Source organism: Hylobates moloch, unplaced genomic scaffold (assembly GCF_009828535.3).
Source record: "Hylobates moloch isolate HMO894 unplaced genomic scaffold, HMol_V3 SCAFFOLD_12, whole genome shotgun sequence".
Lineage (NCBI taxonomy): Eukaryota > Metazoa > Chordata > Mammalia > Primates > Hylobatidae > Hylobates > Hylobates moloch.
This window is the reverse complement of record NW_026652287.1, coordinates 96,540,926-96,568,642: the sequence shown is the minus strand read 5'-3', so window position 1 is coordinate 96,568,642 and position 27,717 is coordinate 96,540,926. Positions and strand designations below refer to the sequence as shown.

The 27,717-nt window shown below is 41.4% G+C and overlaps 1 protein-coding gene across 1 annotated transcript in view; it reads right to left on the bottom strand.

Moving 5' to 3' along the window:
• Nucleotides 1–27,717, bottom strand: part of CFAP54 (cilia and flagella associated protein 54) — a 378,083-nt gene that overhangs the window by 190,090 nt on the left and 160,276 nt on the right. Inside the window, exons 32-37 of the mRNA XM_058425781.1 lie at nucleotides 27,489–27,624; nucleotides 21,898–22,000; nucleotides 6,230–6,382; nucleotides 3,654–3,848; nucleotides 974–1,061; nucleotides 465–674 (exon numbers count right to left, since the gene is read on the bottom strand). Of these exons, the coding sequence (XP_058281764.1) occupies nucleotides 465–674; nucleotides 974–1,061; nucleotides 3,654–3,848; nucleotides 6,230–6,382; nucleotides 21,898–22,000; nucleotides 27,489–27,624 (885 nt within the window). The remainder of the gene's footprint in view (nucleotides 1–464; nucleotides 675–973; nucleotides 1,062–3,653; nucleotides 3,849–6,229; nucleotides 6,383–21,897; nucleotides 22,001–27,488; nucleotides 27,625–27,717) is intronic.

Here is a 27,717-nt window from a genome sequence, read left to right as displayed (position 1 = left end):
GTGGTGGGCGCCTGTAATCCCAGCTACTCAGGAGGCTGAGGCAGGAGAATCTCTTGAACCCAGAAGACGGGGGTTGCAGTGAGACGAGATCAAGCCACTGCACTCCAGCCAGGGCAACAGAGTGAGACTCCGTCTCAAAAAAAAACCAAACAACAACAAAAAAACCAAGTAGTTATTGAATGCCAGCTGCATATCTGGCACTTGGGATCCATGAGTAAGCAAAGCAAACACCTGGGCCCGGGTGACACTGATATTTTGGGGCAAGAATTGTGTTACAGGAAGAAGAGACAATCATAAGCAATAAACATCACAAATGAGTAAATAAACTGTAAGGCCCTGTATGATATGGACATAACCTCCCAGAAATCCAGTGGGCATGAGGCACAGCACTTTGCATGGCACATGGGGGCACCCCACAAGGAAGCTGTTAGCTAGTATGTAGATCCTTCTATCCTCACACTCACTGTGCTATCTTTGCTGATATGACCGCTCCTTGCAAACACCCCCAGATGCCAACTCTTGACAGAAACTCCTCACTGTAGTCTTTGAAACCCGGAGGTGAATGACTGTTGGTGACATTGGTGAGTGAGGGGCCAAATTCTTTCCACGTGTGTAGCACGTCTGGTTTTCTGAATATGTCATCAAGAGCTTGACACCAACACTTAAAAGCAGCCCTAAAACAGAGACAAAGCATCAAGCAGTACGTTTTCTGAGACCCATTATTAAATCTATCTTCCAGAAGGGAAAGCAAATACACTGAAGCAACATCAATTAACATACGTATAACTATACTACATTCACTGTTCTTAATGGTTTCTCTCAGGTAGCATTTGATGAATAAAACGTAGCAATGTAGTATTGTTGAAAAGCTAAAATTTATGAAAGACAATGTTTTTTCATAATCATTAAAAACTTCTTCAAACAAGCAAATAAAAAACCTTTGCCCTTGTTCTACAGACTTCTAAAAATCTACCTTTTCTTTTCTGCGAAGATGAGAAGACTTCCAAGTGAATGCAACGCCTGAACTTTAAGACTTCTTTGATTGCTGGCTTGAAGAACATCTATATTTTTAATCAAGTAAAAGAACAAATGTCAGTTCCTAGAAAAATATTTTCTTTATATTTGCAAGAATATCTTAAACTGCACTATTCCTTAACTGTGTAGATTGCAATAAGCAAACTGCAAGTTAACAGCGCCTTCAAATGTCACACAATATATATACACAGCGAGCAAACATTCTATTTGATTACAGAGTGAAAGACTGGCTCTAACAGATAGTAATAATGGGGCTTCATGGAGAATAAAAGTCAGACAGGGCCGGGCGCGGTGGCTCACGCTTGTAATCCCAGCACTTTGGGAGGCCAAGGCAGGCGGATCATGAGGTCAGGAGATCGAGACCACGGTGAAACCCCGTCTGTACTAAAAATACAAAAAAATTAGCCGGGCGTGGTGGCAGGCACCTGTAGTCCCAGCTACTCGGAGAGGCTGAGGCAGGAGAATGGCGTGAACCCAGGAGGCAGAGCTTGCAGTGAGCCGAGATTGCGCCACTGCACTCCAGCCTGGGCGACAGAGCGAGACTCCGTCTCAAAAAAAAAAAAGTCAGACAGGTAGAGACAGGAGAAGAGAAACTTAGAAACGGCATGCAAGGGAGAATGGCTGGGTATGTATAGGAATGATGGGCATGACTGGAGTATGGTTTTCTGGAGAGGGTGAACTGAGTCTGAAGTGGGAGGCAGTGGTCAGATTCTGAGGGCCTCTGACTGCCACTTGGAGAAATGTGGATGTTATCCTATAGCAGATGGGAAGGCTCAAAGGGTTTGTTTTTTAGCAGACATGTGACAAGATCACCACGTATCAGATTTCTCCTTTTACCTGAAGGCAGAAAATATCTTTAATATCACATAATTGGACAGGCAAGGTAGCTCATGCCTATAATCCCAGAACTTTGGGAGGCCAAACCGGGCAGATCACCTGAGGTCAGAAGTTCAAGACCAGCCTGGTCAACACAGTGAAACCCCGTCTCTACTAAATTACCCAGGTGTGATGGCACACGCCTGTAATCCCAGCTACTCGGTAGGCCGAGGCAAGAGAATTGCTTGAACCCAGGAGGTGGAGGTTGCAGTGAGCCAAGATTGCGCTACTGTACTCCAGCCTGGGCAACAGAGTGAGACTGCATCACAAAAAAAAACAACAACAACAAAATCACATAATTTTTTTTTTCTAATGAATGCATGCATTCTGGAATGTGTAGCCAAAAACCCCAACAACATGGCAGTGGTTTCTAATGAGGATAATGCTGTCCCCTGGAGGATATTTTAGAAATGTGAGAAAGGGTTTTGCTAGATGTCACAATGGGGGCATCTCTTGGTAACTCACAGGTTAAGACCAAAGATGTCAGATGGCCTGCAAGGCACAGAAACTTCCCCTACGGTGAAGGAAAAGATAAGAAGCCTGTTTATAAGTATCTGAATCTCACATCGAACTTCGTCTTCCACATAAAAAGGGTATCTCTGCATGATTTCTAAATGTCCATGGTTTCTGAATTTTCCAGACATTGCAACCACTGTAGTATTTTGTTTTGCTCAGGACTTTACCAAAATTTATTTGCCATTTTAGAAAATCATGTCACAAAACTTAACCATGTTGATAGTATTTGAGTCACCAATACAACATACCTGTCTCTGTCTGCATGTGCAGCGGTCACATTCATGGTGATTCCATATCCAGGATATAAGCATCTGATTATTTCTTTACAGCTTCTAATGCCTGAGCATTTACATACCAACAAACTGATTCTTTTATTATAAAGTGATGCTATTTCTCCCCATTTTTATATTTAGAGCTTCATAATAATTTGTTTCAAAATAAAGTGTATAAGAAGAATATATTAAATACAAATTTTATTTCAGGAAGTAAAAGGGGCATCACAAAATGTCTATTAGAAAAAAGAGAACATTGGGTCTACTGTACGGGTTAAGAATATACTACTGAAGCTGTAGAAAAGCCAAATCAAGGCAAAGACAAGGAAAATGGAATTAGCTGGGACCAGAAAAAAAGAACATCATCTCCATCCCCACAAGGGGTTCACAGCTCCAATGAAAGAGGGATAAACAGAAGGGTGGCCTTGAATCTCACAATAGTGATGGCCAAGCTAAGAAAATAAGTAAACAGAGGAGGCTGGAAGCTTCTTCTGTCTCCAGGCTGTTCTGTCACTGCTGCAGGGGTATAGGTTCTTTTATCTTTCTTTTAAAAGTAAGCTTTCAGGACCAGATGCAATTTCAGCATTAATGAAGAAGATCATATTGAAAATGGAGACGTAGCCAGGTACAGTGGCTCACTCCTGTACCAGTGTTTTGGGAGGCTGAGGTGGGTTTATAGCTTGAGGCCAAGAGTTCAAGATCAGTCTGGGCAACATGGCAAAACTCTATCTCTACAAAAAATATAAAAATTAGTCAGGTGTGGTGGTGTGAGCCTGCAGTCCCAGCTGCTCGGCAGACTGAAGTGGGAGGATGGATTGAGCCCAGAAGGTTGAGGCTGTGATCACACAGTGAGCTGTGATTGCACCACTGCACTCCAGCCTGGATGACAAAACGAGACCTTGTCTAAAAAAAAAAAAATTTAAAGGAAATGAATAGATAATGGCTAATTCTTACCAATAGTTTGGTGATAAGAAGAAATTACAAGTCCAAGTTGTGAATATGGAAGTTTGCTTTTCTCCACGGAACTAAAAACTCTGAAGTGCTCCTGAGAAAGGTCAGGGGGTATTGACATATGCATCTCCTCTGTCCCCAGGCAAAATTCCACCTTTCCAGAAGTACATTTTGAATTGTTTATTCCTCCTCTCTCTCCTAAATTCATGAAAAAAAATAATAATAAATAAATTTAAAATGTAGAAAGAAGGGAAGTTGGGAGGGAAGGCAGAGAAAATGGAAAGCGAAAAGAAAGGAAATATTTTGTATATAGCTGAGACATTTTTGCAGTTTAAGTGACACTATTTCCTTAAACTTAGTATCCAGGCTCATAACTGAAGACCCTAGGTATGTGTGGATAGGCGCCATGTCTGCGTTATTTCATCATAAGCACTACAGAGGGGCCGGGCACAATGGCTCACGCCTATAATCCCAGCACTTTGGGAGGCAGAGGCGGGCGGATCACCTGAGGTCAGGAGTTCGAGATCAGCCTGGCCAACATGGTGAAACCTCGTCTCTACTAAAAATAAATTAGCCGGGCGTGGTGGTGCATGTCTGTAGTCCCAGCTACTCGGGAGGCTGAGGCAGGAGAATCGCTTGAACCAGGAAGCAGACGCTGAGGCAGGAGAATCACTTGAACCCAGGAGGCAGAGGATGCAGTGAGCCAAGACTGCGCCACTGCACTCCAGCCTGGGCAACAGAGCAAGGCTCCATCCCAAAAAAAAAAGCACTACAGAGGACTGTCAGCCAGAAAGCAAATATTGAGATAAAGCTTTGCTTCTCATGGGGACTGGTGGAAGTTGCATAGTTTGAGTTTGCCTTTTTTAAATAGCTTCCAACAGTAAGGTGTTAGTGTGCCTCTGGGCCAGAAACCTCTGGGATAGAAGCAACACACAGGTAGCTCTGGCCTGAGACAAAAACAAAAGGAAAAAACTTGTCTCTTTATAAGATCAGAGAACACATGGGAGAAAAATCTATATTCTAGAGGAAGTAGTTAAAAGTAATAGAGAAAGAAGCTAGTATAGATTTTGAAGTCTACAGTCTGAGGACTAGAGATAAACTACTGAAAATATTTTGGTACCAGGTGAGATTCAGAGTGAGTTGGTATAAACCATTCCTAGCAATTCTATTTGCCTTTTTATTTATGCCCTTACCCACTTTTTTTGTGGGGGGGGGTGCTTTTCTGTTTTGCTTTGTTCTGTTTCGTTTTGAGACAGAATTGTTTTGTCACCAGGCTGGAGTGCAGTGGCGCGATCTCGGCTCACTGCAACCTCTGCCTCCCCGGTTCAAGCGATTCTCATGCCTCAGCCTCCCGAGTAGCTGGAATTACAGGTGCACGCCACCACACCCGGCTAATTTTTGTATTTTTAGTAGAGACAGGGTTTCACTATGTTGGCCAGGCTGGTCTCTAACTCGTGACCTCAAATGATCCGCCCTCCTTGGCCTCCCAAAGTGCTGGGATTACAGGCGTGAGCCACGGCGCCCAGCCAGCCTTACCCATTGTTAATGTATGGAGCAATTAAAAGAAGCCAAACAGGATATGGAGAGCTAATTTAACATAATGTGAGTCTGCAGACAATATAACAAAAAACTATGGATACATATCATAGAAAGTGTGGGGGGTGGGCAACAACAACAAACAAATAAATACATAAATAAATAAAACTCTGCCTGCGTTTGTAAAAACAATTGGCCAAATTTCTAAAAGATCATTTCAGTGGAAATTAGCATTTTAATTAAGTATAAGTTTAAATCTGTTTTTAATAACTTTATACTATTTTACATGCATTTGTCTATTATTTAAATTTATTCTTGTTATTCTGACCAATATGAATAGCAAGAATCATAAATATAAAACAGGATTCTTAAAAATTTTAAATAACTTAAGTATAGATAGTTCAGGATTTTTTCAGCCTAAATTTGAATGTACTCTTCTCTGAGGTTACCATTTAATTACTCAAAGCCCAGCTTTGCTTGAATTCACAAGCAGATAGATGTTACAAGAGAAAACAAATAAATGTAATGCAACCAACAATAGTGAATATCTTGCTTTAAGCTAAAATGAAACCCCTAAGATCAAAATCTATAGTATTAATAAGAAATCGTGTTGATGCTTGTTTTAAAAGGTATCTATTTCTTTGCCACTGATAAAGAACTGTTTTGGTAAAAGATTCTAGTTAACTCAATATGATTCAATCCGTCTACTTATGAAGTAAAACAAGACCATAGTGCCACACCTTCAAAGAAAACTGTAAGAAGAACATAAATGTACAGAATCAAAAATTAATGAATATTGTCACATCTACTATACTCAAGAGAGTTTGCTAGTTTCACAGAAAGCATAAAAGTGAGTGAGTGAGAAAGTGCATTGGTTAAAGTGTAAGACAGAGACTAGATCCACTGGACAAGAGGAAAGTGAAAGGCATCAGAGAGTGTTGCATGTACACAGGGAGGGAAGAACAAGAGGGCAGAAGAGGGACATCCGCAGGGTGGTCACCGCACATAAAGAAAGATTCAGAGATACAGAACATGCATTTTACCTTGTGTCTGTGCAAGAAATAATGAAAGCAACTTTCTGCTGTGTCGGATTGATCTGTTATGGTATTTGGATTTTTCCAGTGTCTCTCTAAAACACCTCAAGGTGTCTGTCACGTCCACGGGCACGCAGACAAGCGCTTTGGCTCGGCTGTATTCTGAAAGGAAAGAAAAGAGGAATATTGGGGATGAAATGCTGCACCAAGCCAAGGTAAGAGCCAGCAAGTTTATAATTCAGAGAATTTCTTGGTCCCAACCTAAAGCCGCTAAATTCAAAGCCCCCAGATCTGCAGCAGGTGTTTCAACATTCGGATCAATTTTTTTTCTTTTAGTATACCTGAAGGTCCTTTAAAAAAAAAAAAAGCTTGGAAAACTTTTGATTCTTATGAAATGCAAATAACTTTAGATCTTGCGAATCTTCCCCATGAAGCCTCCTTTTTCTTTTGCTGATCATAAAAAATGAAATAATCTACTCCTTTTCAGCAGCCTCTTCAAAGCAAAGGTGTCTTGGGAAAGAGACAAAAAGAAGAAACAAAGAAAGGAAGAAATAAAGTTGCTTGGAGATGGGCATCTGCTCTCTGAAGGGAAGGAAAAGACAGGTTCCTAATACTGAAAGATGCAGAGGAAAGGAAGAGGGGGACCCAGGAGTGGGTAGAGAACTAACTAACTGTCCTGAAAAGTGCCCCAAAAAGAGAGATGGTGGGAGAGAGTTGCTTCGAGGTCTCTGAAGAGTGAGTGAGGGCCTGGGACTTCAGCTGCAGAAATGCTGCATACATCATGAAGCAGGACCAAGAGAGAGGAATCACAGTTTGCAGGACTGAATACCAAAAGAATGTATTTCTTCAACAAGTTGAACAAGTGGAAGCCCCCCTGTAAAATCTAAGGTCTTAACATTATAGCAACTTACACGGTAAGTTGGAAGAGGTTAAGAGACATGGTCTTTGCCCTCAAGAAATTCACTATCTAGCTGAAGGGATGGGACACTCCAACACTGGAGTAATAAAGTCACATTTGCAGAGAATATTTGGTTACATGCCAAAATAAGGGAAAGATGGAAGACAGAGATCAGTGTAGGCAGGAAAAGGTGAGCAACAAAGACCTTGCGGAAGAGAAGATAGGCCAGCTGTGCCTTCGAGGATAGGGAAAACTTGATTAGGACAAAAGAGACAAGTGGTTTTAGATAGTTAGAATAAGAATAGGAATAGCTAGGCAGGGCGACACAGCTCACACCTGTAATCCCAGCACTTTGGGAGGCCGTGGCAGGTGGATCACTTGAGGTCAGGAGTTTGAGACCATCCTGGCCAACACAGTGAAACCCCGTCTCTACTAAAAATACAAAAATTAACTAGGCATGATGGTGCATGCCTGTAATCCCAGCAACTGAGGAGGATGAGGCAGGGGAAATCACTTGAACCTGGGAGGTGGAGGTTGCAGTGAACCAGGATCACACCACTGCACTCCAGCCTGGGTGACTCCGTCTCAGAAAAAAATTAATTAAAAATATAAAAAAGAAGGGGTGTAGAAGTTAACCACTTCTAAAGGTTAATCTCAGTTGATCCTCACAGCACCTTAGAAATGGTCAGGAGTAGAAATCACTGACACTTTACAAAGGAGGAAAAGTGAAGTTGGGGGTATGAACTTGTTTGAAGCCCTTAAGAGATGAGTGGAAGAACCGGTATTCAAGTCCAGTGCCTTCCCCAGATGATTCACCAAAGGACAACAAATCTTGGGTAACAGACAATGACCCAGATTTGTAAACCAGATTTGGGCACAGAGATGTCTCGAGAATAGGATGGGAATAAGCCTAAAGAGAGTTCATAAGGGAAGAAACCTGGAGTCGTTATGAGCCCAGGGAGCAGGCAGGCCCTGATGGAATAAGTAACACAGGGTTACTCTCTGTGGCCACAGAGACAATATCTTTCAACACACCCTAATGTCCAGAAATCCTGGAGGCTTCAGTCAAACCAGGGACATGGCCACATTGACAGAAGTAATTGTTTCCCCTGCAAATTCAGTCTTGACACAATTCCCTATCACACATTTAAGAGAATCAAATACTTACGCCAAAGTGGCTCTTGTGAACTCCCTGGAAGCTCTCATTCTTCTTCCTTACCAGTTTCAGTCTCCTGTCTGCTCTGCCCTGTCCCCACCATCTCCCTCCTTAGTGTCCCTCTCTGCTAAGCCATGCCCAGTCTTGCATGGTCCCAGGCAGGCAGACCTCCTACTCCTCATGCCCCCACCCTCGTCCACAACACCCCGAAGATTGTAGGTTTCTGCTCTGTTTCTCTATTTTTCTTACAAGAATTCATGAGCTTGGCTTTTATCTTTTTCTCCTTAGAGAGTGAGATCAGGAAAAGAAGTTAAGCAAGTATCTTAGTCAGTTGAAACTGCTATGAGAAATTACCATAGACTGGGTGGATTATAAACAACAGAAATTTATTTCTCATCAGGCGCTGTGGCTCATGCCTGTAATCCCAGCACTTTGGGAGGATGAGGTAGGGAGGATCCCTTGAAGCCAGGAGTTCAAGACAGGCCTGGACAATAAAGCAAGACCCTGTCTCTACAAAAAATAAAATAAAATAAGCTAGCTGGGTGCAGGGGCATGTGCCTGTAGTCCTAGCTACTTGGGAGGCTGAAGTGGGAGGATCACCTGAGCCCAGGAGTTCCAGGCTACAGTGAGCTATGATCATGCTATTGCACTCCAGCCTGGGTGACAGAGTGAGACCTTGTCTCAAAAAAAAAGAAAAGAAAAGAAATTTATTTTGCACAGTTATTTGGGGCTAGAAGTCTGAGATCAGGAGACTAGAATGGTAGGATTCTGGTGAAGACCCTCTCCCTGGCTCGCAGATGGTTACCTTCTCATTGGTCCTCCCTCCCATGATAGAAGCGGGCTACAGAGCAACCTGGGGTCTCTTTTGTAAAGACACCAAGCCGGGTGTGGTGGCTCATGCCTGTAATCTCAGCGCTTTGGGAGACCAAGGCAGGTGGATCACCTCAGGTCAGGAGACGAGGTGAAACCCCATCTCTACTAAAAATACAAAAATTAGCCAGGTCTAGTGGCAGGCACCTGTAGTCCCAGCTACTCAGGAGGCTGAGGCAGAAGAATCGCTTGAACCCCAGAGGTGGAGGTTGCAGTGAGCTGAGATTGTGCCGCTGCACTCCAGCCTGAGCGATGGAATGAAACTCCATCTCAAAAAAAATAACTAAATAAAAGTAAAGACACCAATGCCATGCACAAGGGCTCCACCCTCATGACCTAATTTATCCTCCAAAGGACCCACCTCCTAAGACCATCACATTAGGGGTGAGGATTTTAACATTTAGGTGGGGGGGACCACAAATATTCAGCCCATAACAGCAAGCAAATGAAAGGAGGAAAGCTGGAAGCCCCCACATATAATAATATGAGATAGTTACCTTCTCTAAACCACAGTTTTAAACATCTGTTAAAACTGGAATGATAGTTCTTCCTTCATTAACTTTTCTCAGGCTTGTCCCTGTCCTATTTATTTCCAGAGCATCCCTCTCACCGAAATCAGGATGACTCAGAGGGTTACCATTTTAACCTGTGTGGAGGTGCAGAGTGTCTAGCACAGAGCCTGTCATGGAGTAAGCATTCAGCAGATGAAGGCTCACATCATGACTACTGGTCATGTATTTTTTTATTATTATACTTTAAGTTTTAGGGTACATGTGTACAACATGCAGGTTAGTTACATATGTATAAATGTGCCATGTTGGTGTGCTGCACCCATTAACTCATCATTTAACATTAGGTATATCTCCTAATGCTATCCCTCCCCTGCCCCCCACCCCACAACAGGCCCCGGTGTGTGATGTTCCCCTTCCCGTGTCCATGTGTTCTCATTGTTCAATTCCCACCTATGAGTGAGAACATGCGGTGTTTGGTTTTTTGTCCTTGCGATAGTTTGCAGAGAATGATGGTTTCCAGCTTCATCCATGTCCCTACAAAGGACATGAACTCATCGTTTTTATGGCTGCATAGTATTCCACTGTGTATATGTACCACATTTTCTTAATCCAGTCTATCATTGTTGGACATTTGGGTTGGTTCCAAGTCTTTGCGATTGTGAATAGTGCCACAATAAACATACGTGTGCATATGTCTTTATGGCAGCATGATTGATAATCCTTTGGGTATATACCCAGTAATGGGATGGCTGGGTCAAATAGTGTTTCCAGTTCTAGATCCCTGAGGAAATGCCATACTGACTTCCACAATGGTTGAACTAGTTTACTGTCCCACCAACAGTGTAAAAGTGTTCCTATTTCTCCACATCCTCTCCAGCACCTGTTGTTTCCTGATTTTTTAATGATGGCCATTCTAACTGGTGTGAGATGGTATCTCATTGTGGTTTTGATTTGCATTTCTCTGATGGCCAGTGATGATGAGCATTTTTTCATGTGTCTGTTGGCTACATAAATGTCTTCTTTTGAGAAATGTCTGTTCACACCCTTTGCCCACTTTTTGATGGGGTTGTTTTTTTCTCATAAATTTGTTTGAGTTCATTGTAGATTCTGGATATTAGCCCTTTGTCAGATGAGTAGATTGCAAATATTTTCTCCCATTCTGTAGGTTGCCTGTTCACTCTGATGGTAGTTTCTTTTGCTGTGCAGAAGCTCTTTAGTTTAATTAGATCCCATTTGTCAATTTTGGCTTTTGTTGCCATTGCTTTTGGTGTTTTAGACATGAAGTCCTTGCCCATGCCTATGTCCTGAATGGTATTGCCAAGGTTTTCTTCTAGGGTTTTTATGATTTTAGGTCTAACATCTAAGTCTTTAATCCATCTTGAATTAATTTTTGTATAAGGTATAAGGAAGGGATCCAGTTCCAGCTTTCTACATATGGCTAGCCAGTTTTCCCAGTACCATTTATTAAATAGGTATAAATTGAGTGCTCACAAGTACTAGGCACTGTGCCTGGCACCAAAGGGAGACACAAGTGAACAAAACAGACATAGTCTCTGCTCTCACCAAGCTTACATTCTAGAATAAAATCTGAAAATTTTTATTTATAATAAGAACAGTCTGAATAAAATCATCCCACTACTTTTTTGTCTGGCTGATAAATAATTCCTCTTTGTGTTCTTCCTAAACTATATTTCACCTTCTTTTTCTTCCCTTTTTCCAAGCCCTGCATATCTTTTTCCTGGTTGTCTAATTCGGGTTCTGTTGGTGGTGGCGTGGCTGTCTACATGAGATAAATGATGCAAAGCAATGAGGAGGTGGCATTAGCTTCAGGGCCCTTATCTTGACAGCTCTGCCTCAAGGGGGTTCCTCTCTGAAAACGTCCATGGATAATTTAAGAAGCTATTCCAAAGGTACTAATAGCCTCAACAGTTTGAAATAGGTAAGAAAGAAGAAGGAGGAGAAGAAGAAAAAAAAAAGAAAGAAAACATCGTGTCTTTCATTGTACCAACGTAGAAATGAAAACTGAAATGCCAATGACTCCTGAGAGTTGGGTCCACCACGGAAGGATCCCAGCAAGTGATCTGAAATTTGGGCTGCTTCCTACACTCAAGGCCACATCAATCCAAATGCCCAAAGGCACTAATAAAACACACCTGCCAAAGGGCTGAAAATTCCAACACATCTGAGGACTGAATAACTCTACCAGAGAACTTAAACACCAGTAAGGTCAAAACTCAAGAGAGAGATCCCAGGCAGAATGCAAAAAGAGCTTCAATAAAAGGCATATCCATAGAGTTATCTCCCCTATGGAGCTTAACAAGCAGGCAAGTTACTCACCCATACAAGAATATCTATAAAATGAGGTGTTCTCACTTCTCCAAATCCTACAGAGACTATACCAAATTACATATGCATTATTAAATAGTGGAAGGGAGAATAGGATGCTGTTAAATAATGAGTACACCAAATGTTCCTAGGCACTGGAGCATTGTAGTATCTATTCTGAAGAATTAAATGTATCGCATCACCACTAAATGCCGTTATGCCAAAAGAAAATCTATGATGGTCTAAAGCAGCGATCTGCTGTGGAAACCATCATGAGTACTCTGTCTTTTGAAAGAATTGCTAACATATCAGGGTGATGACATACATAAGACCCAACACGCTTATAAATATGTTGATGATCTGAGTTCAGTATACTGGAAAAATTCAGCATTCTAAAACTTTGCCAAATAAACCCAAGAGCATAGACCAAAAAACATGCCCAATGACAGAGGTCCTAAAATCTTAGAAAGGGCTACAAGTTGGATGCTAACTTTTTAATGATAACAATTCCATGTAAAACCTATAATTAATATACAGGATCATCTAAAAATTACCATACTATCACAGTAAGTCAGAATAAAGTGTCTGTCTTCAGTGACCACTGAAATACAGCAAACTTCTTCTTGAATGCTGTAAATTTAGAGGCAATCCCAATCTGAAAGGGAGCAACGGAGAAGAGGCCTGGTAGCATGGTGGAGCACTCAAGGATAGAGTAATTAAAGCAGGGTTTGAATCACAGGCCCACTACTTACTAGTAACATTTAATTTTCTCATGTGCAATATAAGCATAATAATATCTACCTCCTTTGACTGTAAAAATTAAAGAAGCTAAATATAGTTCCAGCTCAATAAATTATTACTGTCATTACAGTATTTAGAAAATTTTATCTATTCAAATATTCCTGTTCTAATGATTGCTCAAACTGCTTCTACCACCAATGAGAACCAACCCAAAGGATTACTGTAGCCTGACTGCACTTTTCTTCCCTTCTGTCCCACCGCCACCCCCTTGCCTTTCCAAATGTACTTTAACAGGAGGCAAGCAAAGTGCTTTTCTGATATATTGCACCTATCATCAGTAAACATCTACAGGTACACAGGTCTAGAATTTTACTAGATATGTTTTTCTTATCCCTTTGACATTAGTCATCATTTTGATAACAACCATTTTTGACATATTTTCTCACATTTGTAGCAACTCTTTTTAAGATGGAAGGGATAACATAAATCACATTTTGAGTTATGGATCCCAAAGTAGGAGAATTTCCCAGGTTTCACAGACAAGCTCAATAAAAGAACACACCCAGGAAGAATTATACTCTGAATAAAACTCATCACACATGATTGACCATAAGAAGGTGGTCTTCCCATTGTTTCTGACTATGAGGGATAATCTGATTTATCATTGGCAGTAACACCTACAAATTCATGGTCACCAATCTCACTCATTGGATCCTCTAAATTACTCTACAACCCTTCTCCCTTCCTTTCTCCTATGACCTTACCAGCCAGCCCATTCTTTCATTCCTTCTGAAATCTCCAACCCGATCAACATTGGCTATTCTCGCAGCCCCTTGCTTCACTGAGAAAATCTCCAGTACCCAATGAGAATGCTTTCCATCTCTACCTTTACCACCTACACACTTCCCTGCTTGGGTTTATTCTTTCCTTTCTTTCTGCCTTAGCAGAAAAGATGTCTCACCCTCCTGTCTAAGCATAATCCCCCTGTATCCCACTCTCTCTCTGCCTTTTGTCTCCTCAAGGTCCTTGCTCTATCGAATACTTTTCTCTCCTATCTATAAGCTCTCCCTCTTTACTGGCTTTTTCTAATTAATATGTAAATATTAAAAAGACATACAAACAAAACAAAGTCCTCCTTAGCCACCACCCCCAGCTCTACATTTCCTGCCAGTTCCTGACGGTGCTAAGTTACTTGAAAAGCAATTCTCTATTCAATTTCTTTTTCTTTCTTTCTTTATTTTTCTTTCTCTCTCTCTCTCTCTCTTTCCTTCTCTCTCTCTCTTTCTTTTGAGACAAGAGTGAAACTCTTGTCATGCAGGCTGGAGTACAATGGCACGATCTTGGCTCACTGCAACCTCCACCTCCTGGGTTCAAGTGATTCTCCTTCCTCAGCCTCCCGAGTAGCTGGGATTACAGATGTCCACCACCACACCCAGCTAAGTTTTGTATTTTTAGTAGAGACGGGGATTCACCATGTTGGCCAGGCTGGTCTCAAACTTCTGACCTCAAGCGATCCACTCGCATTGGCCTCCCAAAGTGCTGGGATTATAGGCCTAAGCCACCAAGCCTGGCCTCTATTCAATGACTTTCTATAGGTACAGCTCACCACTGCTGCATGCACCACTCAAAATACTCCCTCCCCACCATTTCTAAGGTCACAAAGTCATTTATTCAGCAAAGAAATACTAAGTTCCTACTATATATCAGACACTGATGAAGACATCTGGGTTATATCTGTGAACAAAACAATAACCCCTGCCCTCATAAAGCTTACATTTTATCAGGAGGAACAGATTAGTTATCAATAAATACAAAAAAAACCCCTAAATTATACCATATAATAGATGGTGAGAAGTGCTTCAGAAAAAAAGGAAAACATATGGCAGAGTAAAGGGAATTGGGAGGAAGCAGGCAGGGTGCAGTTTTAAACCGAACGATCAGGCTGGGTGCAGTGGCTCATGCCTGTAATCCCAGCACTTTGGGAGGCCAGGGTGAGTGGATCGCTTGAGGTGAGGAGTTCGAGAGCAGCCTGGCCAACATGGTGAAACCTCGTCTCTACTAAAATATAAAAATTAGCCAGGCAGGGTGGCAGGTGCCTGTAATCCCAGCTACTCAGGAGGATGAGGCAGGAGAATCACTTGAACCCAGGAGATGGAAGTTGCAGTGAGCTGGGATAACACTACTACACTCCAGCCTGGGCGACAGAGCAAGACTTCGTCTAAATAAATAAATAAATAAATAAATAAATAAAAACTGAATGCTCAGGGTAAGCCTCATTGAAAAAATGAGAGGTACATAACAACATAAAGGAGATGATGAGCTCATTAGTCAGACATTTGAATTGAGAAAGAGCATTTCAGGAAGAGAAAACAGCTAGAACAAGGCCCTATGTTGGCGGTGTCATAGCAAAAAGGCCGGTGACAATGACCACCTAAACTGCCAAACACAACAGTCTGTCCTCATCTTACGTGACTTCTCTCTCTCTCTCTCTATGACAGTTGACTGCTTCCTTTTCCTTAGCACTGTCTGTTGCCTTGGCCTTGTTTATACTGCTCTCCTATTACATTGCCCAGCTCTTAGGCCTCATCCCAATCTCTTTCAAGTCCTGCTCTTCCTCTGTTTGTTCCCATGACAGTCATTAGGGCCTTCACACACTCTGTACCTCTTTATCCTGAGTACAGCGTAGGAACATGCTTGTCTACCCCTTTTGAAGTTAGGTGTGGCCATGTGACTGTGGCCAATGAAATGTCAACAGACACGACCTGTGTCACTTTCAAGTCACAGCTTTAAGAGCTAGAGCAAGATTTACAACATCTTTTTCCTGCCTGAAAAATAGAGACAATAACAAACCTACCTCATTTAGTGACTATAAGCTAATATTCACAAAGCATTCATAAGAGTCCCTGATGCGCAATGCATAATTATAATTCTTTTATTGGGGTTGTTATAGTAATTAAACATGATAATCCATGTAAAGCCCTTAACATAAGGCATATAGTATATGTACATATGGTCTGGCAAAGGCTGTGCCCATAGCCCATGCCTCTACAGGGGTTCACCATATGCCTTTCTGTATACACTCCTAGAAGATAACATTAAAATTATGTTTTCTGACTTGGAAACAACCCACGGAAGTTTGCACCAAGAAGGAGATTCCACCATGATGAGCAGCCCAGGATTCAACCTCATTGAACACAGTAGCATGCACAAGAAACAGACTTTTCATTGTGTTAAAGTAAGGACACTTGTTTGTTACTGCTGTATAGCTGAAGCCTATTTTGACTGATGCAGCTTCCTAAATGTTGGTGCTATCCAGGACGCCATCCTCAAGTTTATGCTCCGTGTAACTCTCCCTGGGTGACCTCATCCAAACCCTTGACTTCAACCACCACCAATATATTGATGACTAAAATACAAATCTCCAATCTGCTGTCTCCTGAGTGCCGCATTAGTATATCCAACCATATACTGGATAGCTCTACTCATTGTCATCCAAGTTTGGATGAACTACATCCAAGCAAGTAATTCCAAAGTGACCTTTTCCTCTAACCTGCCCCTTTCTGGTTTTCCTGTCTGGGTGAAGGCATCATCATCCATCTGGCTACCCAAGCCAGAAACCAAGGCGACTTGAACTCCTCCCTTCCTCACCCATCCCCCACCTCCAGCCAGTGCGGACCACAGTCCTGTGGACATCCTCTGTCTCTTCTTCACATCTGTCCCCTCCTCTATGCTGACCACCCAAGTCCAGGCTTTCATAATCTCTACTTTAAGACACAAGTAAGCAGTGGCCACTTTCCTACTTCCATTTGGTCTCCTTTCAATCTGTTTCCCATGCAGCTGACAAAGGTTTTCAAAAACACGCAAATATAACACTTCTTGGCCTTTGGGCTAAGATCAAGTGAAAAGAATGCCAATATGATCATTTCACTTTCTTTCTTTAAATCCTTTTAACTAGCTCCCCTCAGTTCTCCAGATAAAACTAGATCTCTATCCTTCCCTCTAAGACAGTTTATTATCTAATTTCTGCCAACCTTTCTAACCTCAGCTTTTGCCTTTTCCTTTGCTGTTAGCCCCACCGGATTTCTTGCAGTCTCAGAAAAGCAGGTGCTAGCTGTTAACTATTATTCTTTATGGCAGCAGCAGTAGTAATAACATTACATATCTTATCACTCTATACTATAATCTCTGCATTTTTTATTCATCTCCTTTAATGGACCCTAAACTCCTGGGCAACAAATCTTCAGTCTTGTTCATCTTTATATCCTCAGTACCTAGTACAGGCACTTCACACATAGCAGATACTCAGTAAATGTTTGCTAAATGACTGGCTCCATAAATAAATGAATGAATGCTTATATTTATACACATATACAAACATAAAATGAACAGATGAATAAGTGAAAGAATCCTAACACTTCAAAGGGAAGACTTACATGGCTTTTTGATGCCAGAAACAGAGACACATGAAAAATGCAATTTAGAGAAGGTATTATTTCCATTTTCGTCTCATTCGATTGCATCATTCCTACAAGCTGCACGGCCAAAAACATTCCAAAAGGGCTTAATACAATTTGGTTATGTCCCCACCCAAATCTCATCTTGAATTGTAGCTCCCATAATCCCCATGTGTCATGGGAGGAACTCAGTGGAAGGTAATTGAATCATGGGGGTTGGTTTTTCCCCTGCTGTTCTCATGATAATGAGTAAGTCTCATGAGATCTGATGGTTTTATAAATGGGAGTTCCCCTGCACATGCTCTCTTGCCTGCCGCCACATAAGATGTGCCTTTGCTCCTCCTTCTCCTTCCACTATGATTGTGAGGCCTCCCCAGCCACGTGAAACTCTGAGTCTGCTAAACTTCTTTTTCTTTATAAATTACCCAGTCTTGGGTAAGTCTTTATTAGCAGCATGAGAATGGCCTAAGGCAGTAAACTGGTACCAGGTAGTGGGGTGCTGCTATAAAGATACCTGAAAATGTGAAATCAACTATGGAACTGGGTAACAGGCAGAGGTTGGAACAGTTTGGAGGGCTCAGAAGAAGACAGGAAAATGTGGGAAAGTTTGGAACTTCCTAGAGATTTAGAGGGCTCAGAAGAAATGAAGATGTGGGAAAGTTTGGAACTTCCTAGAGACTTGTTGAATGGCTTTGACCAAAATGTTGATAGTGATATGGACAACAAAGTCCAGGCTGAGGTGGTCTCAGATGGAAATGAGGAACTTGTTGGAAACTGGAGTAAAGGTCACTCTTGCTATGCAAAGAGACTGGCAGTATTTTGCCCCTGCCCTAGAGATCTGTGGAACTTTGAACTTGAGAGATGATTTAGTGTACCTGGCAGAAAAAATTTCTAAGGAGTAAAGTGTTCAAGAGGTGACAGAGCATAAAAGTTGGGAAAATTTACAGCCTGACAATGCAGTACAAAAGAAAAACCCATTTTCTGAGGAGAAATTCAAGCAGGCTGCAGAAATTTGCATAAGTAACAAGGATCCAAATGTTACTCACCAAGGCAACGGGGAAAATGTCTCCACATCATGTCAGAGACCTTCGCAGCAGCCCCTCCCATCACAGACCCAAAGGCCTACAAGAGAAAAATGATTTCCTAGGCCAGGTCAAGGGCCCCACTGCTGTGTGCAACCTAGGGATTTGGTGCCCTTCATCCCAGCTGCTCCAGTCATAGCTAAAAGGGGTTAAGGTACAGCTCAGGACACGGCTTCAGAGGGTGCAAGCCCCAAGCTTTGGAAGTTTCCACATGGTGTTGAGTCTGCAGGGCACAGAAGTCAAGAACTGAGATTTGGGACCTCCACCTAGATTTCAGAGGATGTATGGAAACACCTGAATGTCCAGGCAGAAGTTTGCTGCAGGGGTGGGTCCCTCATGGAGAATCTCTGTCAGGGCAGTCAGAAGGGAAATGTGGGGTTGGAGCCCCCACACAGAGTCTCCACTGGGGTACTGCCTAGTGGAGCTGTGAGAAGAGGGCCACCATCCTCCAGACCTCAAAATGATAGATCCAGTGACAGCTTGCACAGTGCTCACAGAAAAGCCACAGACATGCAACACCAGCCTGTGAAAGCAGCTGGGAGGGGGGCCACACCCTGCAAACCCACAAGGCTGTAGGAGCCCACCTCTTGCATCAGCATGAACTGGATGTAAGACATGGAGTCAAGGGTAATCATTTTGGAACTTTAAGGTTTAATGACTGCCTTATTGGATTTTGGATTTACTTGTTTTGGCCAATTTCTCCATTTGGAATGGGTGTATTTATCCAATGCCTGTACCCCCACTGTATCTAGGAAGTAACTAACTTGCTTTTGATTTTACAGGCTCATAGGCTGAAGAACTTGCCTTATCTCAGATGAGACTTTGGACTGCGGACTTTTAATTCTGAAATAAGACTTTGGGGGACTGTTGAGAAGGCATGATTGGTTTTGAAATGTGAGGACATGAGATTTGGGAGGGGTCAGGGGCAGAATGATATGGTTTGGCTGTGTCCCCACCCAAATCTCATCTTGAATTGTAGCTTCCATAATCCCCACATGTGGTGGGAAGGACCCAGTGGGAGGTAACTGAATCATGGGGGTGGATTTTCCCATGCTGTTCTCATGATAATGAATAAATCTCACAAGCTCTGATGGGTTTATAAAGGGCAGTTCCCCTGCACACGCTCTCCAGCTTGCCGCCATGTAAGATGTGCCTTTGCTCCTCCTTTGCCTTCTGCCATGATTGTGTGGCCTCTCCAGTCATCTGGAACTGTGAGATCATTAAACTTCTTTTTGTTTATAAATTATCCAGTCCCAGGTATGTCTTTATGAGCAGCAAGAGAACTGACTAATCCAGGGCTTATCAGTTAAAAGCAAAGAAGTCATGACATTCCCAAATCTTCTCCTGTGCTCTAGTTAAAAGATCTACAACTTAACCATAGTAAAACCAATAGAATAATCTATATTGATTATGGAAATGGAAGTTATTATGGAAGTTGAAACAGAATAAAGAAAATAGCAAATAGCAAAAGGCCAAATACCAAAGCATTCATAAATAAGATAAAAAGAAGAAAAAAAATGTGCAAAACAACTTTTTCCATCTTTCTTTTTGCCCATCAATATCCCTTTTCCTTTTATTTCTCTTATCTAACTTACAGATTGAACTTTTTAAAAATGCATTTTACAAAAAGAATAAAATATTTAGGAATACAGCTAACTACGGAAGTGAAAGGTCTCTAAAAGAAGTACAAACCACTGCTCAAAGAAATCAGAGATGACACAAACAAATGGAAAAACATTCCATGCTCATGGATAGGAAGAATCAATATCATTAAAACAGTCATATTGCCCAAAGCAATTTATAGATTCACTGCTATTCCTATTGAACTACCATTGAGATTCTTCACAGAATAAGAAAAACCTATTTGAAAATTCATGTGGAACCAAAAAAGAGCCTGAATAGCCAAGACAATCCTAAGCAAAAAGGACAAAGCTGGAGGCATCACACTACCCGACTTTAAACTGTGCTACAGGGCTACAGTAACCAAAACAGCATGGTGCTGGTCCAAAACAGACACATACACCAATGGAACAGAATAGAGAGCTGAGAAATAAGGCTGCACATCTAAAACTATCTAATCTTCAACAAACTTGACAAAACAAGCAATACGAAAAAAATTCCCTATTCAATAAATGGTGCTGGGATAACTGGCTAGCCATACATAGAAGATTGAAACTAAACCCCTTCCTTACACTATATACACAAACTAACTCAAGATGGATTAAAGACTTAATTGCAAAACCCAGAACTATAGAAGCCCTGGAAGACAACCTAGGCAATACCATTCAGGACATAGGCACAGGCAAAGATTTCATGACGAAGATGTCAAAAGCAATTGCAACAAAAGCAAAAATTGACAAATGGGATCTAATTAAACTAAACAGCTTTTGTACAGCAAAAGAAACTATCAACATTGTAAACAGACATATCTCCCTACGATGGGAGACATTTTTTTCAAACTATACATCCAACAAAGGTCTAATATCCAGCATCTCTAAGGAACTTAAGCAAATTTACAAGAAAAAAAAACAACCCCATTAAAAAGTGGGCAAAAGACATAAACAGACACTTCTCAAAAAAAAACATACATGTGGCCAACAATCATATGAAAAAAAGCTCAGTATCACTGATCATTGGAGAAATGCAAATCAAAAAAACAATGAGATACCATCTCACACCAGTCAGAATGTCTGCTAGTAAAAAGTAAAAAAATAACAGATGCTGACAAGGTTGTGGAGAAAAAGGAACGCTTACACATTGTTAGTGGGAGTGTAAATTAGTTCAACCATTGTGGAAAAGTGATGCAATTCCTCAAAGACCCAAAGACAGAAATACCATTTGACCTAGCAATCCCATTATGGGATATATATATATATATATGTATATATATATATATATATCCATACCCAAAGGAATATAAATTGTTCTATTATAAAGACACATGCACACATACGTTCTTTGTAGAGCACAGCTGGAAGAACATTAGACAAATTATGTAGAGCAATTAGCAAAGAAGGGGAATCAATCTAAATGCCCATCAATGATAGACTGGATAAAGAAAATGTGAGACATATACACCATGGAATACTATGCAGCCATAAAAAAGAATTAGATCATGTCCTTTGCAGGAACATGGATGGAGCTGCAGGCCATTATCCTTAGGAAATGAATGCAGGAAAAGAAAACCAAATACCACATGTCCTCACTTATAAGTAGGAGCTAAATAATAAGAACACATGGACACATAGAGGAGAATAACACACGCTCTGGCCTATCAGAGGGTGAAGAGGATGGAGAAGATCAGGAAAAATCACTAATGGGTCCTAGGCTTAATAGCTGGGTGATAAAATAATCTGTACAACAAACCCCCATGACACAAGTTTACCTATGTAACAAGCCTGCACATGGACCCCTGAACTTAAAAGTTTAAAATAAAAATAAATAAAATGTGTTTTAATCCCCCTTAAGTAACATTTATGGCAACACAAGATGGCAAAAATCAAATGCATTATTTTCAGTCAACTAAACCTGCAAAATAAATTTTACAAACATACTAATTATGGAAGGTTTGACATGCAGAACACAATGGCAAACCTTGATTTAGAGAAAATAAACATTCAAGCTAAGATTGGTTCTGACCTGAAGAGATAAGCATTTTTAGCAAATCTGTGCAGTTGCTTGTTTCTTCAATGGTTGAAGAATTAATCTTAAGCTGCTTCCCAATGAAATTTCGGCAGGTTATCTTTGAAAAGAAAGGTGAAAACAAATATTAGTCGGGTATTTATAGTTAAAAATTTCGCTTACTTGAAATGTTTCTCTCATTTTTTATTTATCAGAATAAGGCAATACATAACAATGCTACAAAAAAAGCTGGCAGAATAGTGTCTAATCATGAGAACTTTCATGAAAAAAAGCAGCTCCATAATTTTTCATATTTCTTTTGTACAGCACAGCTGGAAGAACGTTAGGCAAATTATGTAGAGCAATTAGAATATGATTTCCTAATATTCTATAAATTCGCTGGTCTAAATATATCTTCCATTATATAAGTTAAAAAATAATCTGCTTTCCCAATGGCAGATTTTTCCACCCTACTTATAATTAATGCAATTTTAATTTCCCTGGTGAAGTTTTTCAGAGCTAACTTCCTCTGTAATATTTTGATAATTTATTTTCTAACAGGTATGAGTCCTAAGATAATAAAATATCTGAAAACAAACAAGTTTTAAAAAGACAAAAATTATTTTAAAAGGCCCAAGACCCTCTTCTCTCCATTTCTTCACTCCCATCCCTTGAACTAACCTATCACTCAAAATACAGTCCTCCTGGAACCCCAGTCTGATATAGGTGCTTCTTCTTTATTGTCCCTTGTGGGTAGTACTTTTATAATGAGATGTAAATGCAGCCTAATAAAATACGAATTTCTTCCCACAACCTCATAAGGCCCTACTTGATCTAGTCTTTTCTATTTCTCCAGCTTCATTAAACGGATCTTTACTGAACACCTATTATGTGCCAAACACTGTTACAAGAAGAAGGGATGATGTAGCAGAGAACAAAATAAAAACTCTTACTCTTGTGAAACATCTTAGTGAGAGAAGACAGATAATAAACAAATAGTATGGTACATTATATAGTATATTAAAGAATTGCAAATGCTCTAGAGAGACATAGAGCAAAAAGGCACATAGTTGTAAATGCGGTAGTGTGGAATGGCCTTACAGAGAATGTAAAATTTAGCAAAGATTGGGAAAAAGTGAGGGATTCAATGTGGATGTTTGGGGAGCAGCACTCCAAGTAGGGGCAACAGCAAATGCAAAGACCCTGAGGCGGGAACAGATCACACAACAGTGCGGTGAAAACCTGCCATGGAGTAATAGGATAGGAGTTACTGGAGAGATCAGGGGGATATGTTATATAGGATAAGTTATATTAAGGTCGTGATAAAGATGTTCACTTTACTCTGAATAGGGTGGGAAGCCACCATAGGGTTTTAAACAGAGGTGTGACAGAACCTGACTTGGGGTTTAAAAGGTGATTGTATCTGCTGCATTAAGAATAGATACCGGCTGGGCGTGGAGGTTCACACCTGTAATCCCAGCACTCTGGGAGGCCAAGGCAGGCGGATCACCTGAGGTCAGGAGTTCAACACCAACCTGGTCAACATGGTGAAACTCCATCTCTACTAAAAATACAAAAATCAGCCAGGTGTGGTGGCTCACTCCTGTAATCCCAGGTACTCAGGAAGCAGAGGCATGAAAATCGCTTCAACCTAGCACGCAGAGGTTGCAGCGAGGCAAGATCGCTCCACTGCACTCCAGCCTGGGCGACAGACTGAGACTCCATCTCAAAACAGCAACAACAAAAAGAATATATTATAGGCTGAAAGTGGGGTTCAGGGTGATTAGGAAGTCACTGCATTAACCCAAGCAAATACAACAAGGGTTTGGATAAAAAACAAATAGTGAGGTGCATTCTATAGTATACTAAAGACGGAGTGTTGGAGGTAGTGAGCAGTGCTCCAATTTGGATTGTATTTTGAGGGTAGAGCTCTTGGTAACCAGTTGGAAGTGGGTGTGAGAGCAAGAGAGGAGGCAGGGGTGTCTTCAAGGTGTCTGGCAGCCAGGACAGGAGGCTTGTCATTGACTGAAGAAGACTTAGCAGAACAGGTTTGTTTGACATGTGCTAAATTTAGAAATTGTATTCCTCATCTAAGAAATGATGATGATTGGGCAGTGTGATGGTTTTTTAATGGATCAACTTGGTTACGGCTAAACTATGAGGAGGAAAGAGAGGGAAGCATCTACTTTCTGGCATACACACACTTCACCCCAATTATTCAATCAAACTAGGGGCTACTGTGAAGGGGTTTTGCAGATACTAATTAAATTGACTTTAAACAAGGGAGATTACTCTTAGCGGACCTGACCTAAGCAGATGAGTCTGACATGCCCGCAGTCTCCAGGACTTCAAACACCAGCAGCAGCTTCTTCTACAACTGTCCTCTCCTGGCTGGATCTTCCCTCACTGACTGCCTATGAGTAACAGCCTCTGTTCATCTGGGGTTCCTTCCTGCTCATGATCCTGACTGCCTGCCCTATGGATTTGAAGCTTGCTTAGCTGGCCTCCACAATCATATAAGCCGAATTCTTGTAGTAAATCCTTTGATGGATAGCCAGCTAGCCAGCTAGCTAGACAGATGTGATACTGTAAAATATATATTTGGTCTTGTCCCTGTTTCTTGACATACAACTCCTAAAATCCTTGGAATCTCCAAAGTGGTATCTTTTTGTATGCTAATAAGTTGATCCACGGCTGGCAGCCCCTAGGTAGCTTCAGGATAGGGGCTGCTCACCAGAAAGACCACGGCAGGATAAGAACTTTCAGCCCTATTCCCCAACCTCTGCAAAGAAGAGAGGGGTGAAAGGTTAAGCTGATCGTCAATGGCCAATGATTTAATCAATTATGCTTCCATAATGAAACCTCCATAAAAAAAAAAAAAACCCCAAAGGACTGGGTTTAGGGAGCTTCCAGATAGCTGAACATGTGGAGGTTCCCGGAGGGTGGTGGATCCATGAAAGCTCTGTGCCCCTTCCCCTCTGCCTCACCCTATGTATCTCTTCATCTGTATCTTTTGTAATTTTCTTTATAATAAACTGGTGAATGTAAGCAAGTGTTTCTCTGAGTTCTGTGAGCCACTCTAGCAAATTAATCGAACCCAAGGAGTGGGTCATAGGAACCCTAATTTGTCGCCTGTCAGTCATGAAGCACAAGTCACAATCTGGGGCTTGAGATCAACATTGCAAGTCAGAACAGAGCCCCCAACCTCTGGGGTCTGATGCTATCTCCACGTAGATTGTATAGAAATTGAATTGAAAGACACCCAGCTGGTATCCACTGCAGAACTGATTTCTTGCTTAGTGGTGGGGAGAAATTCCCACACATCTGGTGTCAGAATCATGTTGTAAGAGCATAGTGGGAGACACTGAGTTTATTTTTTCCCCTCCAGAGATAAGATAGACTTGTCTTACTAGTTTTGCTCTTCTGGTTGAACTTTGGCTGATCTAGGCAGTTAGATATATCAACACAAAATTCAGGAGAAAGATCTAGAGTGCAGATATAATTACAAAATTCATCATCATAGAGATGGTACTCAGACACACAGACCAAATTAACTCACTATGGGAGAGTATGTGGATGGAGAAGAAAAGCGGTCCAAGAACAGAGTCTTAGGACACACTCACACTGGGACACTGGGGAGAAGAGGAAGAAGCAACAAAAAATCCTTGGAAGGAGCAGCCTCCTCTTTCTCCCATGCCCCTTGTTTGCTACACTTCAGCTGTACAGGCCTTCTTTCCGTCCCACTGCAGGGCATGGGCCATTCTTCTTCTCTTGGGCTACAATGTTCTTCCCCTAGATCACTGTATGGCTGGTCCCTCTCATCAAATGCCATCATCTCCAAGAGGTGTTCTAGATCACCCTTACTAAAGTTACCATCTCTCACCCAGTTCATCTCTAGTCCATTGACTTATTTTCTTCAGAGACCTTATAATGATTATAAGTCTTTCTACTCTTCTGTTTACATGTTTATTTTCTGGCCCTATTTCCAACCCTCTGAAATTAAACTTTATGAAGCAGGAACTCAGAACTGTATTCTCACCACATAGAATATGCAGGAGGCAAGGCTACCACTGGGCCATAAGGAACCTTTGTGAGAAGAAGAAAATGGAGCCTTTGCTGGCTGGATGCAACACCTCAAGCACATAGGCTGGTGTGGCAAGGAGGGGCTGGCTTTCAGGCCCTACATATGCCAGGGGCCCTTGGGCAGGTCACACACAGTACAACTGTATGCAATGGGTCTGACTGGGTAGTCAATGCACTTTGTTAAACTAGTCAATGGAAGAATGTACTTATCTCTTTTCTCTGCCTGATTCAAGATATACCATGACTTTCAAGGGCCCTGGGTACTTTTGCCTTCATGAGTCTATTTCTCCATTGAAAAATATTAAAAATGATATTTTATAATCATGTTGTTGTAAATACAAGAATATGAAAGTAGAAATTCAAACATTTTCTTTGCCCTGAAAGTTATTTTTTTCTTATTTTAAAAGAAATTAAAACATTTAGTGGGCCCCTGAAAGTATTGTGGGCTCTAGATTACAGTGACTCACGCCTGTAATCCCAGCACTTTGGGAGGCTGAGGTGGGAGGATCACTTGAGGTCAGCAGTTCGAGACCAGCCTGGCCAACATGGTGAAACCCCATCTCTACTAAAAATACAAAAATTAGCCAGGCATGGTGGCAGGCACCTGTAATCCCAGCTACTCAGAAGGCTGAGGCAAGAGAATCCCTTGAACCCAGGAGGTGTTAAGATCAACACTGGAAATCGGGGCAGAACCCCCAACCTCTGGGATCTGATGCTTCTCCAGGTAGATTGTGTAGAAACTGAATTGAAAGACACCCAGGAACCTCTGGGAGGCGGAGGTTGCAGTGAGCCAAGACCGTGCCATTGCACTCCAGCCTGGGCAACAAGAGTGAAACTCTGTTTCAAAAAAAGAAAGACACCCAGCTGGGGTCCACTGCAGAACTGATTTCCTGCTTAGTGGTGGGGAGAAATCCCCACACATCTGGTGTCAGAATCATGTTGAGGGCACAGTGGGAGACACTGAATTTATTTCTTCCCCTCCAGAGATAAAATAGCCCTGTCTTTACGAGTTTTGCTCCTCTGATGGAACCCTGGCTGATACAGGCAGTTAGATATATCAACACAAAATTTAGGAAAAAGATCTACAGTGGAGATATAATTTTAAAAGTCATCATCATAGAGATGTACTTAGAGCCACAGACTGAATTAACACACTAAGGAAGAGGTGGAGTGGCAGTGAGCTGAGATTATACCACTGCACTCCAGCCTGGGTGACAGAGTGAGACTCCATCTAAAAAAAACAAAAACGAAAAAAAAGTATTATGGGCTCTAGACACCATCCCCATTGTGCTTTATGGCCAAGTTAGTCTTGGCCTGATATGAACTTCTTATGGACAGGGACTTAGTTCCTGTTTGCCTTGACTGCAGGCTCTCAATAATGTTTGTTGATTTGAATGATAAATGCCAATAAGTAGAAATATAAAGCAGGAATAATAAGATTTATCTGACTTCTAAATCTTTGTATTTTATATGTGGACTAATTAGAAATCACAACAGCATGAATAATAGAACTAACTTAAACTTACCTTCTCTCCATATTCAGCCTCATACCTTGCACAAGGTTGCTGGGTAATATCTGGGCCCTTGAACTTGTGTATTCTCAGCAGAAGCTGGCGCTGTGCATACACCAGAAGTGGCGTCACTTGTTCTGTATACCTCTCACTAGACAGGGGTAAAGAATATATTAAAAAGAAAACATTAATTAAAAGACTTTTTTTTTTCAATGAAGTCTGCTACTTTTAATTGCCCTTACAG